Source organism: Rhincodon typus, chromosome 7 (assembly GCF_021869965.1).
Source record: "Rhincodon typus isolate 14 chromosome 7, sRhiTyp1.1, whole genome shotgun sequence".
NCBI lineage: Eukaryota > Metazoa > Chordata > Chondrichthyes > Orectolobiformes > Rhincodontidae > Rhincodon > Rhincodon typus.
The window spans coordinates 33,901,132-33,915,108 of record NC_063338.1 but is presented as its reverse complement, the minus strand read 5'-3'; the positions used below and the strand labels follow the sequence as shown (position 1 = coordinate 33,915,108).

General features: G+C 41.5%; 1 protein-coding gene across 1 annotated transcript in view; it reads left to right on the top strand.

Moving 5' to 3' along the window:
* The first annotated feature begins 1,907 nt into the window (after positions 1 to 1,907).
* LOC109933362 (collagen alpha-1(II) chain-like) overlaps positions 1,908 to 13,977 on the top strand; it is a 161,142-nt gene continuing 149,072 nt past the window's right edge. Inside the window, exons 1-2 of the mRNA XM_048598746.1 lie at positions 1,908 to 1,992; positions 5,119 to 5,180. Of these exons, the coding sequence (XP_048454703.1) occupies positions 1,908 to 1,992; positions 5,119 to 5,180 (147 nt within the window). The remainder of the gene's footprint in view (positions 1,993 to 5,118; positions 5,181 to 13,977) is intronic.

Here is a 13,977-nt window from a genome sequence, read left to right as displayed (position 1 = left end):
TTCCATCAAGCAGCACCTGCTCAACAATAACGTAGTCACTGAGGCTCATTCTGGGTTCTGCCAGGGCCACTCAGCTCCTGATTACAGTCTGGTTCAAGCATGGACAAAAGAACTGAACTCCAGAGGTAAGGTAAGAGTGACAACCCTTGACATCATACGACTGAGTGTGGCATCAAGGAGCCCTAGCCAAAGTGGAATCAATGAGAATTGGGGGCTAGAATCAGGTGAGAGGAGTGTCCTGGCGTGGGGCAAGTTGCTAATGTGGCGAGTTTGGTAAGATAGGGCCAAAGATCTCACTAGGCCTTGTAGGGAGAAACCATCCATGAAACTTAACAAAACTGACATGTAGCCAAAAGAAACTAAGTTTTAATTCATTGAGTGTGATTTACTGTAATATCGAAAATTAAAGAACATTCTGAATTAATAGTAATCATCTACAGTTATTAAATGGAAAGATTCTTAAATCACAAGAGTTAACTAGTGAGTACTTTTCCCAGCCTAGAATGGCAAGGTAAAAAGATAACAAGAAATAAGTTGTTCCAATTATAAATTAAGGGGCTTTACGATTTATTTGATTAAAATTGCAGTTTCAAATTTGTTCTGAAGAAACAGTTGTAGTTTGCACTATTATATTTAAGTTTGTATTAATTAGAATGGAATTTCAGCACATTTCCAAATCATAGCCCCTTTGCTACAGCTAGACGTGACTTTTCCATGGTCGTTTGGCTGACGACAATGTTCTCACTGGGTGTGTATTTCTTGCAGTTAATTGCATTTTTTTTTCCCAATGGGTTATTTGCTGGATTACAGCACTGTTGTTTATGCTTGTGCCAGAAATAAAAAGATTGGTTTCTGAGTAAGTTTAAAGCAGTATCAAAATCTCACCAACCCAGCTCCTTTTATGTTTTCTGACTATTCGCTTTGTTGGCAAAGAGTTTGCTTTTTGAATTTTTATCAGAACACTGGTATAGATGCTGCTGCAAGACTCAACTTCATAGTTTATAACTCAGGTCATGTTTTGGAAAGCTGATCTCTCAGGGACTGCTGCGAGGATGGAAAAGGCTGAGATCTGGCCGTTACAATTATAATGCTTCATGTCACATTCCGTACAGAAAATATTAATCAGTCTTGTGATAAATCAGGAATTTTCATGTTGACTTCAGTCATAGCCCAACAAAGAACCCAATATGGGATTTTTATCTGGACCGAAGCCAATTGAAAATTGAATGTTTCCTGATTCTTGTTTGATAGTGCTAAGATAACCAGAATCAAACATCCTGTGGGTGATGAAAGCTTTTTCTTTTGACTAGGGTTTCAATTGCCATGCATATTGTACAAAAATATGTTCCTAGCAAATATTAATTTTTAATTCATTGGCTGGAGACATACAAATTTTACAAAAAGGACTATTTTAACCAGCTCAAGGACATTGACTGAAACTAAAAATAAAGGTTGGCAGTCTGCATTACTATGTAATCCATATTACACTCCATTTGGTTGCAAATGCAAGGTTTATGCAGATCCAACCGGAGACAAAAGATTGCTGGAGCGTTGTAAATAATTTTCTTCTTACCTTGTCAAAAATAAGGATCCATAGTATTTAAACATGGATAAAAATAATGAACCATTCAGAAATTAATTTCTTAGACAAAAGACCCTGATTTTCTTATTTTGACTATGCAGGCATAGGCTAATCAAAGGTACCTCTTGGAACAGATAATGGATTTTTTAACTGTAGTGATTGTAACACGGTCACCCAGGAGGACATCATAGAATATAACATCTTCATCAATGTCTGGAGCAGTACCAGAGAGGGACCATGCAGCAAGGCGGATAATTTAGCAACGGAGCGTGGCAGTGGTTGGGACCCAGCACAAGTCTGGATGGCAGAGTGGCGCCAGCAAAGGATGGCGGTCATCAGCGGCGAAAGATGGTGGCAGCGGCAGTTGGTCATGAAGGATGATAGCAGCAGTAGGCAGCGACGAAGCAGTGGTCAGGGCTGAAGCCTTGTGAGTGACGCCAAAGCTTGGCATGCCCCATGGAGATCAACAGTGCTGTCAGCGGCAAAGGCAGCTGATGAACACAGGCGGGTCTTAGCCCAGTCTGGGGAAGTGTGCCCAGCTAGGACAGAGTGAGACCTCTTGGGGAAAGCTTGGAGTGTCTGCAAGCCCATGGCTTACGAAAGGACTGTAATGTTTGACTTTTTAACTTTATTTCTTTATTTTTCCATTTTTATATTAAGAAGAATGAATATTTTAACTTATATCTTTGTTTTTCTACTTCTTTAACTAAGAGTTTGCAACTAAGTACCTAAGATGGCACCTTGTGTGGTGACGTTATCCACTTTTCACTGTACTCTTGTACCCTGTATTTGAGTACGCATAGTAATCAAACCTAAATCTAAATCTATGAATTTAAGTGATTATTCTTGATGTATCAGACATGCCACTTTAAGCTCTGTGTTCTGCTAAAAACTCCGCGTTCTTGTGGTTTACATTTGGAAAGCTATAAATATTTTTGGTAATGCATTGAAACTGTCTGTGTCTTTCTTTCACATTATTCTAATTGGGAACTGGTCAAGGCCTATTATTTAGGGGTAAAAAAGAGTGGTGGTGATATGGTACAGTTCACTCAATGTTTTTGTGTTGTATGACAACATTTATTTTTATGAGCACATTGTAGTCTGGAGTTATGGGCAGTTATGGTCAAGGCTGTAACTTTCTTTCTATCATTTGGCCAGCCAGGAATCTTTCGCAGCCTTACCACCTGCTATTGGTATGTGTTGGAAAGATTTAGTTAATACTTAATCCATTTGGCCATATGATAAAGCAATTTTCTAGGCCTTCAACTCATGGTAGGACCCAAATGTGGAGCTTTGGCTGAGAGGTATGGATGCTACTCACTATGCCATGAGAGCTCCTCTTAAATAGATCACAAGCAAACAAATCAATAAAAAGCGATATGTTTTGGCATGTACAAGGTTTGGAGGCCCAAGGACGATAGGATGAAGAGAAACACAAGAGTAATGAGAGGTTTCAGGCCACAAAATTTGGCTGATGTTACACCAGCTACATAGGACCACCCTCCCATCATCATCCATCCCACCTCACCTAATGCTTTTTAAGGGATTTACTGTGGGATTCTGAGGTGTGTGCTTTTAACTTTTTATTGTTGCTTTGGAGTTAGTAAAGGATGGTGTTTAGTTTCTTTGGAGGACTTCTGAATTGGTTTTGGAGTCAGCAGAGTTTAAACGTCTGTCAGCAGAAAAATAGCTACGACTAATGGTTTGTGTAGTGTCACCCCACTACCAAGGACATTTTTCCTTCCCCACCCTTATCTGCCTTCCGGAGGGACCGCTCTCTCCATGACTCCCTTGTCCGCTCCACACTCCCCTCCAGCCCCACCACCCCCGGCATTTTTCCCTGCAACCGCAGGAAGTGCTACACCTGCCCCTACACCTCCCCCCTCACCCCCATCCCGGGCCCCAAGAAAACCTTCCACATCAAACAGATGTTCACCTGCACATCTGCTAATGTGGTATACTGCATCCGCTGTTCCCGATGTGGCCTCTACATCGGGGAAACCAAGCGGAGGCTTGGAGACTGCTTTATGGAGCACCTACGCTCGGTTCATGACAAACGACTGCACTTCCCAGTCGCGAACCACTTCAACTTCCCCTGCCACTCCTTGGACAACATGTCCATCCTGGGCCTCCTGCTGTGCCACAACGATGCCACCCGAAGGTTGCAGGAACAGCACCTTATATTTCGCTTGGAAATCCTGCAGCCCAATGGTCTCAATGTGGACTTCACAAGCTTCAAAACCTCCCCACTCCCGACCTCATCCCAAAACCAGCCCAGCTCATCCCTGCCTCCCTGACCTGTCCGTCTTTTCTCCCACCTATCTGCTCCTCTCACCTCAACACCCAAACCCCACCCCCACCTCCTACCTACCAGCCTCATCCCCGCCTCCTTGACCTGTCCGTCATCCCTTGACTGACCAACCCCCACCCTAACTCTCCACCTACACTCACCTTTACTGGCTCCATCCCCGCCTCCTTGACCTGTCCATCTCCTCTCCACCTATCTGCTCCTTTATCCACCTTCCATCTGCCTCCCCCCTCTTTCTATTTATTTCAGAATCCCCTTCCCCTCCCCCATTTCTGATGAAGGGTCTAGGCCCGAAACGTCAGCCTTCCTGCTCCTATGATGCTGCTTGGCCTGCTGTGTTCATCCAGCCCTGCACCTTGTTATCTATGACTAATGGTAATATAGTTACTGTCCCACTTGGCCTTCAAGTGCTCCCTGAGTATCTACAGTGTGTACAGTCCCTTGTAAAACATGCCCTCAGCTTTCTATTCACAGCTGCTCATGCTGTATAGGCCGTTGCTCTTCCTTCTCCATCAAGCACGATGGCTGCTCTACCAGGCTATTCATGACTGCAGTCAAACCCTTTAGAAGGCAGCTAAACACAGTGAGTACAACAATCCTTACTTTCAGTGTCAAGTGTAACTTTCCAGGATCAGATCAAAGACCGAAGTTCCCAAAGTAGTCAGTGACCTGAAATGTCACACCAGCAATGAACCTAAGTAATTACAAACACAATACTGTCTCAGGATTTTGTTCGAGATCAAGGTTTTCTGTATAAACATTTTATAATTCACAGGGAGGTAAAAATCAAAGTGTTGTCTAGTCAAGTTTGGCCTTGGAACATGCCAAGCAAGAAGTTACCCTTTCATTGTTGTCATTTATGTTCGTAAGATAGTTGTGGTGAGGTTTAAAATGTCAAAGATTAGGTACTGTTTTGTTAGGATGATGAGGTAGCGAAAACAGATGACTGACAAAACAAAGAACACAATTCAAGAGAGGCTTCCAGGAGCTACAGGTCATTAAGAACAGTGAAGTAGAGTATTTGAAGTGCAAAGTAATGTCTAGATTTTTAGAATATTCTCAGAATAAGCTGGGCATGCTCAGGTGAAGGTAGGCCAATCTGACTCTGATACAGGTACTGTGTTTATTTGTATCTCAATATCTTATGTGTTTCAACCTTTTGCATTTTAACTTCTTTATTTCTAGCATTGTGGCTTCCTTTATAACTGTAAAAACCATTCTTTCTCAGCAAAGAAGGTTTACTTCAACCTCATAGAAGCAAGGACTGAACCTAGTGAAAATTACTTATGGGTACTGGATAAATCCTTTGAAACCCTGGTGGAGATTTAGAGTTATAGAGTCATACAGCATAGAAACAGGCCCTTCAGCCCACCATGTCTGTGCTGACCAACAAACACCAAACTACATAAATCCCATTTATCTTGCACTTGGTCCATTCCCTACTATTGCCTTGACATTATAAGTGCTTCTTCCAAGTCACAAGTTATTAGGCAAGTCATTGTCATCAGCAGTCCCTTGAAACAAGGATGACTCTCTTCCACTTTCGGGTTGAGTCTGTAGGTGGCTGTACAGACTGATGCAGTTACCGCAGGCTCTGTTATGCTCGGGGCAGGTGGTGGTCACAGGAAGGGGTGGGTGCGGCGTTCGTGTGGCAGCACGCTCCTTTCACTGTTTTCGTCTGGCTTCCATTTGTTTCCTGACGGCAAGTCTCAAGGTGCTCATTGTCTTCCTGCACGCTGCTCTTTCATTTTGGGCATTCTGATTGCCAGGTGTCTGTGAGAATGCCACACTTCACCGGTGAGTCTTGAGGTTATCACTGAAGTGCTTCCACTGTCCACCTGGGGCTAGCCTGCCATTTTGAAGTTGGGAGTAGAGCACCTGCTTGAGCAGTCTCATGACCAGCATAAGGAATGATGTACCCAGCCTATTGTAGCTGATCAAGGGTGGTCAGTGTCTCAGTGCTGGGGATGTTGGTCTGGTCAAGGACGCTGGCGTTGCTGCATCTTTCTTCCCAGGGGATTTGCAGGATCTTGTGCAAGGCAGCATTGGTGGCACTGCTCCTGTACCTTGAGATGTCTGCTGTAGACAGTCCATGTCTCAGAGCCATATTGGAGAGTGGGAACCACCAGATCTTGGTGTTGGATCTGATGTTGTTGTTCCCGAACACCCTTTTCTCAGGCAGTCGAGGAGTTCAAAGTTGTCAAAGTTCGCTAATGCCTCCCCATGGGCCTTGATGATCGAGGGTTTGCTCCACAGTGCTAGGCCAGGTTGGTGGAGAACCTTCATCTTGCGGTTGATGGGCTAGTAGCATCAAACAAAACATCCTTAAATTAGCAAGGGGAGACAGAGAATGGTGGCGGAGCTTTGCTTTTCGGACTGGAGGCCTGTCACCAGCGGTGTCCCATAGGGATCAGTTCTGGGTCCTTTTCTTTTGTCCTTTATATTAATGATTTGGATAAGAATATTAAAGACGTGGTTAGTAAGTTTAAGGACGATACCAGAATTGGTGGCCTAGTTGACAGTGAAGAAGGCTTTCTAAGATTACAAAGGGATCTTGATTGAATGGGTCAATGGGCTAAAAAATGGCAGATGGAGTTCAATCTGGATAAATGTGAGGTATCAGGTTTGGCAGAACAAACAAGGGTAGGACTTAACCAATTGATGGTAGGACCTTGGGTAGTGTTGTAGGACAGTGGGACCTAGGGGCTCCCTTCACCTGATGAAGGGGCTACACCCCAAAAGCTTGTCGTTTCAAATAAACCTGTTGGACTACAACTGGTGTCATGTGACTTCTGACTTTAAAATATTTAAGGTTGAAAATTTGTTAAGGCCTACATTTTGGGAATGGAACACTTTTTGCAATCAACTCCTGTCCATTAAGGCAGTGAATATGTAAACTTGTATTGCCTCCTCTTTTAACTGATTATAGCATTAAATGGAAATCATCCTGCTGGCCTTTTGAATGCAGGAGGGTCAGCAAGGTGAGCTAATAGCCTAAGGTGTAACAAATCTGCTCCTCTTAAAGAAACCTTTCCTCTTAAAAGTGAGCTGCACTTAGTAGAAAGGAGCTGCTACTAACTGTCTGTGTTGACATTAATTGCGAAGAGTTACAAAATTGGAACACTTAGAGAAGAGACAAGGCTCCTTGGTTCACAAGTTGCATTGGAAGCTTCAGTCAAGGAGATGGAAAATAGGAGCGAGGTTACATTTTCACTGGGGGCTGAGAGATCTCAAGGATTACAAAGGGAATGTGAGCTATTGAGCAGGGATGTCCATACCCAGAGTTTGGTCCAGTGAGCCTGATAATAGTGCCAGAAGGAGTTGATTGATATCACATAGATAGTCAAGATCAGTTTCACATGATATCCCCTGCTCTTGGGATAGTGAGGTAAGAGCATCCTGACAAATGAGGGATCTTCTTTGTGGAGCCTCTTTCTCCGTTGCAAAACATTCTTCTTTGCAGTCTACGTCTCCCCTTTCCAGGTGATATTGCAAACCCAGAGGCAAGGAAACCACAACCTGCAAACTGTCTGCAGGGTTGTGTCTGTGTCCTTCCCAGATGTATGAGGTAGCTCATCACAAACCCAAGCCACAGCATTCCCAGTAATTTTGCTGCAGTGAAAGTACAGTTAAAATCAGATAGTCAGATATCTGACCCTGTAAATCATGTTAACTGGAGATTCTCACAGTGCTGATCACTTAAGTCTAGTTGAAACATAAGCATTACAGGAGTTCAGTGGCAATTTGCAGACCAAGGTTGTGAAAAGTATATCAAATTACCTGAAACTGAAGCCTATTGTCCCAATCAACACAAGCTGACAGAGCATACATGAATGGCTGCACTAAGACCCTGCTTAACATGGGGTTCTGCACTAGCTGCAACACTTTGCGGCTTCAGGATACCTGACATGACAACTCAAAATTGATGTTTTGGTCTGTGTTTTCAAAGGGTCCTCCGTTGGATGTGATTGTTCCATTACAGAACTCCAAGCAGAAATAAAACAAGCAACTCTAGGGCAGGCCTGGACAACAGTAGGTAATGTTTTCTTTACTTTATGGAATTTGCTTCATCTTCACATGCTCAATTCATGCACAGGCAATGAATTCTATCCTGGTGTTGCCAAATTACATAATCCCTTTTTCCACCTGGTTTCTGATGACTGAATGTTACAAGGATACTGATCAGCCTGTAGCAAAGAAAAATCTTTGTGCCCACAGTTGCCCTGTTTTCTAGAGGGAACATTTTGCATCATTAACTCCCTGACCAAAGACTTCTGCTTTCTTCTTTTGGTTGATAAAGCAAAACTGTTCAATTTGATCTTGCCATTTTCAGCAGTACTAAGTGTTAGATTCCAGTATACATGCTCATTTGTCATCTTTAAGGACAGCTATTCCAATTAATTGAGGTAGCATTAAGGAGGAATTTAATGGGGTCCACTGGAGCGTGCATGATGCTATGGAAGTCCGATCCCTGTATTATATGAGGGGGAGGTGCAAATGGAGAGGATGGGAATGGGTCAACATGGATATTCCTGCCCACATGCAGCCAGATATCAATTAGTTTAATTAACAGGCCACTTAGAACCAATTACCACTGAGCACACAGGGATTTGATGGTAAAATGATTCATACAAGTCTCCCCTCCTGAAAACTACCCAGCAAATCCTGTGCAATCAAGAGTCCAAATGAAGAGATTTAGTGCCCAAATGAAAGATCCGGCATTGGTAAGGGATGGACTGTTGAAAACCAGCCCTACTGTTATATCCACCCACCCTTTTAAAGCGACCTGTTCCCCATGATCCACATCCCACCTCTCTTATTGGTCTCCTAGGATCCACAGTGATCTCTGGTAAAGGTCTCAGAGTATTATTGCCAGTGGCCTCTGCTCTTGGGTGTGCTCTGCCAGTGGAGAGCCGCTGGCCTGTTCAGCTATCCAGGAACCAAGTGAATAGCTGTTGTCGTGGTGATAGATTTTATCACCCACAACTGGTCATAATATCACAAACTAATTGGCACCCTGTCACCAGCCAAATCTCACTTTGTAACACACCCCTGGTGCCAACCTGCCTACAAACAGTTTTGCCCACTCCTTGAACAAAGCAGCCATGTAAACACATCTTACAATGAGAAACGCGATCAGAAATTGCTGGGAAAACAGTGGAGAGAAAGCAGAGTTAACGTTTTGGGTCCAGTGACCCTTCTTCAGAACTCAGCAATTCAGCAATTTCTGATTTTAATTCTGATTTCCAGCATCCACAGTTCTTTGGTTTTGTGTTTGCTACATCATACAATGAGTTTCACCAACTTGCTTTTTAAAAGTGCAACTATTTCTTCCTCAACTCTTTCCTGGAAAATAGTTCTTTTTCTACTTAAACCCACAATCAAAAATACAGAAAATTAAAAGAAAATGTCCTTTGCACAATCTTTTTGGCATATTTGATCCAGAGCTGGGTTTTTGAAACATATCCTCTCCGTCATTAGGATTAACTCTTTGTCAAACCATTATATTGCCTATCCTCATTCATGCCTCTGCTCATTTACAATGGATGCCCTCACCAATGCTTTAGTTGTTTTCAGACTTGATCATTCCAATACTCTTTTGTCTCCCCTTCCACATTGTGTGAGTTTTAGTTTACCCGAAACCCAAATGGACAGATCTCAATTCATACCAAATCACAGTCATCATCCCCATTTTACTGACTTAGCTACATTGGCTCATGTGTGGTAATGCCTCTAATTTAAAGTTCTTATCATTTGTGTTCAAATCCCTCAATGATCTTACCCCTTCCAATATCCAACGGTATGTTAGTAGCTGCTCAACTAGTAATCCAGTAACCTGTTCTTCCTCCCACCTACCCCTCCTCCCACCTCAAGCCGCACCCCCATCTCCTACCAGCTAACCTCATCCCGCCCCCTTGACCTGTCCGTCCTCCCTGGACTGGCCTATCCCCTCCCTAACTCCCCACCTACACTCACCTTTACTGGCTCCATCCCCGACCTGTTTGTTTCCTCTCCACCTATCCTCTCCTCTATCCATCTTCTATCCGCCTCCCACTCCCTCCCTATTTATTTCAGAACCCCCTTCCCCTCCCCGTTTTCTGATGAAGGGTCTAGGCCCGAAACGTCAGCCTTTCTGCTCCTATGATGCTGCTTGGCCTGCTGTGTTCATCCAGCCCTGCACCTTGTTGTCTCGGTTCCTACTATCTCTAATATTTTGGGAGTATTAGTTCAAATCCCACGATAGCAAATGGTGAAATTTAAATTCAATAATAAAAAGATAACTCAATCAATTGTTACAAAGACCTGATTCACTAAAATTCTTCAGGGACGGAAATCTGATATCGCTACATGAGACTCCAGGTCCACAGCAATATGATTGACTTTTAGTTGCCACTTGTGCAATAAATATATAGTAGTAAACTTTGTTTGATAATGCTTGTTTAAAGCATTTTGAGGCTTTTTGCAATGTTAAAGAAGCTCTATTATTGTAATTTCTGGTTGTTGGGTAGGAAGGCAGTAGAGAGATAAAGAAAGAGATAATAACAGAACATTCTGGAAATACTCATCAGGCCAGACAACATCTGGGGTGAGAACAGCATTCATAATATTTTGATTTTGTGCAGATGAAAATCAAGGACTTGATATCAGCTCCGAAGAAGAGTCATGTGTTAACTTTGTTTCTCTCTCCCCAGTTGGTGCCAGACCGGCTGGGTTTCTTGGTAGTTTCTGTTTTTATTTCATATTTTCAACATCTTCAGTGCTTTGCTTTTACCTGGTATTATCTGTTTCTACTGTTCTTTCTTTTCCAACTTTGTATCAGGGAATCAAAGCAGAGGAAAGACTAGGTCATTAGCTTTCAGCAGTGGATACCAACTTCTGCAGCACTTCTCCCAACTATTTTGTCTAACCAATGAAAGATTTGTGTAGTTATCGTTATGGTTGAAAATCAGAACCACACCCTAATCCCATCCACTGGGAAATAGGCATTCCAGGTTAGATACATTAAAAACTTTAAAGAAATTAGTCTTTTTTTTGATTTACAGAAACTCTCGGTTTTCTTCATTGCAGGTCTGCTCATAAGCCGTTTTGAATATTGTGCTGCACAACATCTATTCGTGCTTTTATTTTAGATGAAATGAGTTATTGTTTGTTTTAGATTTGCTTATGGTAAACTTTCAGAAATAAAGTAAATTAGCTGGATTCATTAAAAGAAGTTTACTATTTGTACATCTGCAGTTTATTAAACAATATAATTCAAAGCCAAAATGGAAAAAAAAAGGATACCCATGTAAGTATCAAATTTCAGAGAGAGGCGGGAGATATAGCATTGCCAAACTTTTTTCTATTTAAAGCTTTAGAAGCAGAAGAAAAATTGCAATTTGAACTGAAGCTGGTGCTGAAGAAGGACGAACATACTGGTTTGATGTTACTTCAGTGAGAATTGTCCTCCCATTTGCTTTTATGTGGTGTCTGTGCTTAAAATTTAGACATGCAGCATTTTGTGCATTTGTGGTCCTTCCTACTTCTTGTGATAATACAAATGTCATTAACATCAGCTCAACTTGGTGAGTGTCATCTTTGATTTCTTTCTGATTCTGTAGACAGACGTTATTGTTAATTAAGGCCACAGTCAATATACTACATGTATGAGAATGATCTTTAACATTTTGGATTATATTTTTAAACAAAGCTAGCTGTCATTATATTCCATTTATTGTGCTGCACATTTGTTATTTACATGACTGTTTTACTCTGTCTTAAGCAATTCTTATTTTACAGTTTTTTTACTGATGTTTGGTGACTCATGTATGGATGTAATACAAAATGATACGCAGTTGCTTCCTGTGATGTGGCAACTGAGGTCATTTTTTCCTCTTTGTCTTGACCTGGATACTGAGTGTCATCTGAGTGTTGAATATTGAGCCTGCTCCTGTCTGCACCCTCTTTTCAAACATGATAATTAAAGATCACTGGAGGATTGGGTTTCAATTACCCTAAAACTTACTACTTTGACCAATTGTTGTTCACTTATTCAAATTTCTCTTCACGTGATTCAATGTTAAATTCAGTAATTAGTGTGCCTTGGGGCAATTTTACTGTGCTAAAAGTGCTACATAAATTTTAATTGTTGTTTCAGTGTATTATCGTGCTGTTCTGTTTGGCTGACAGAGTAGACCAGAGTTTGAGAATGGAATATTTTGGGCTTTGTATGTCTTAGTACAACACAGTAAATACAATGTGTATTTATTTTAATCAAGTGAGATTTTTATGTTATAAGTGTTAACAATCCAGCTGATTTTCTTAAGAACAAATTCAGTACGTATATTTTGATCAAATTATTCTCTTTTTGCCTTATTCTTAATGAATGTTGCAACTCATAACGTCGTACTGGATTGGACTTTGGCACTTTTTCCTGCTCTCAGTCTGACATAGTACCTCATTGGAAATTTAACTGTTTGTTTGTCTTGTTCCTAACTTGGCTTTCCATACTGTCTAAACTGGGTTTTAAATGGCTGTGCTTTCTTAAAGTTTGGGAGAAACTTACTAATACGATAATTGTATTCGTACATGACTTCCACTTTCCGTAGTTCAATAAATGTTGGACAATGCAGCATGGCATTTTAACCTTTAATATACCATCAAACTTAACATGGTTCACATTGAGGCAAACAAGTTTACACATCAAAATATGTTCTGGTTGACATAACTACATGTAATCAACAGTATCAGACAGCTCAACTGTGATATTTGCTCCTTCAATCTACCCAGTTTAGAGAGAGAGCAGTAGTCTCTAGACTACTCATATCAAGATCATGTTTCCTGCTAAAGTTTAAACTGCTTAGGTCTAAGGACCAAATATTGCAGTTGAGCTGTCTGATACAGTTGGTTACAAGTAGTTATGTCATAACCGGAACATATTTTAACGTGTCAACTTGTTGTCTTAGCATGGTACTGAGCACAACATCTTCTAACTCGACTATATAATTCTAATGGGAAGTGTGAAATGGCTTAACTATGAAAAATCACACAAACTATCCTGATGACATTCGAAAAGTAAGAATTTAGTTGAATAAGTTTCCTTCATGTTGAGAATGATTGCTATAACTCTGGGAGGAATGCAATAAGAAGTACTGTGGGACCAGTGCCACTGTCGTGCTAATGCATCCTTGCTGTAAAAATGAAATAGCACATAAAGTCTGCTCAAGAAATATTTAAAGCAGCACATGTCTGAAAGTAATAAGCTCTATATAGTAGAGAAATTGTTATTACTGAATTGGAACAGTGGAGCCTGGCATGACGAAATAAAAATCAAGAGGATATTGTAAAAAAAATCTAGAATCTCATCATTTGTTTATTTTATCATGGCACTTATCATGGAATAGCTATATAGAGGCCATGACTAATCAGGCAGATCTGAGATTGCATATTTCACGGTAAGTAGATCACCTGCTGACTCCTAAAGCCAATCTACTACCAACAAGGCACAAGTCCAACATTCTTCACTTAGCTGGATGAAATGGCAACAGCAATCAAGAAGTGCAAGGCCATCCAGGACAAAGCAATCCTTTTGATCAGCATGCCATCCACAACCTTGAAAGTACACTCCATCCACCATAAATGTACAATGTCTGCAGAATATCCCACTCACAAGCTGCACTGCAAAGATCTTCAATGCATCTTCAACAGCATCCTCTGAACCTGGGATCTCTACCACTCAGAGAGACAAGGGCAGCAGCTGCTTGTACTTGCAAGTTCTTTCCAAGCCACACATCACCATTCTGACTTGGAACTGTATCATTCCTTTACTAAGTAAAATCCTGGGCTTCCCTCCATAGTGGTGCTGCAGATATTCTGGCAGCATAGAAATCATGGGAAGTTGAGTTAACATTGGGTTTCTGAACGTAATGACTTTCCCTGAATGAAGCCATCTTGTAAGTTATGAATGGAGTTGAGGTATTTTCCTGGAGAAAATCAGAAACCAGATATGTTTATGGAACATCAGCGTGTCTTTGCATCCAGTTAGCATTGACCCATGATTGACGACACATCCTTCTAACTTGGAAAATAGAGTGTGAAGTGATGGGCA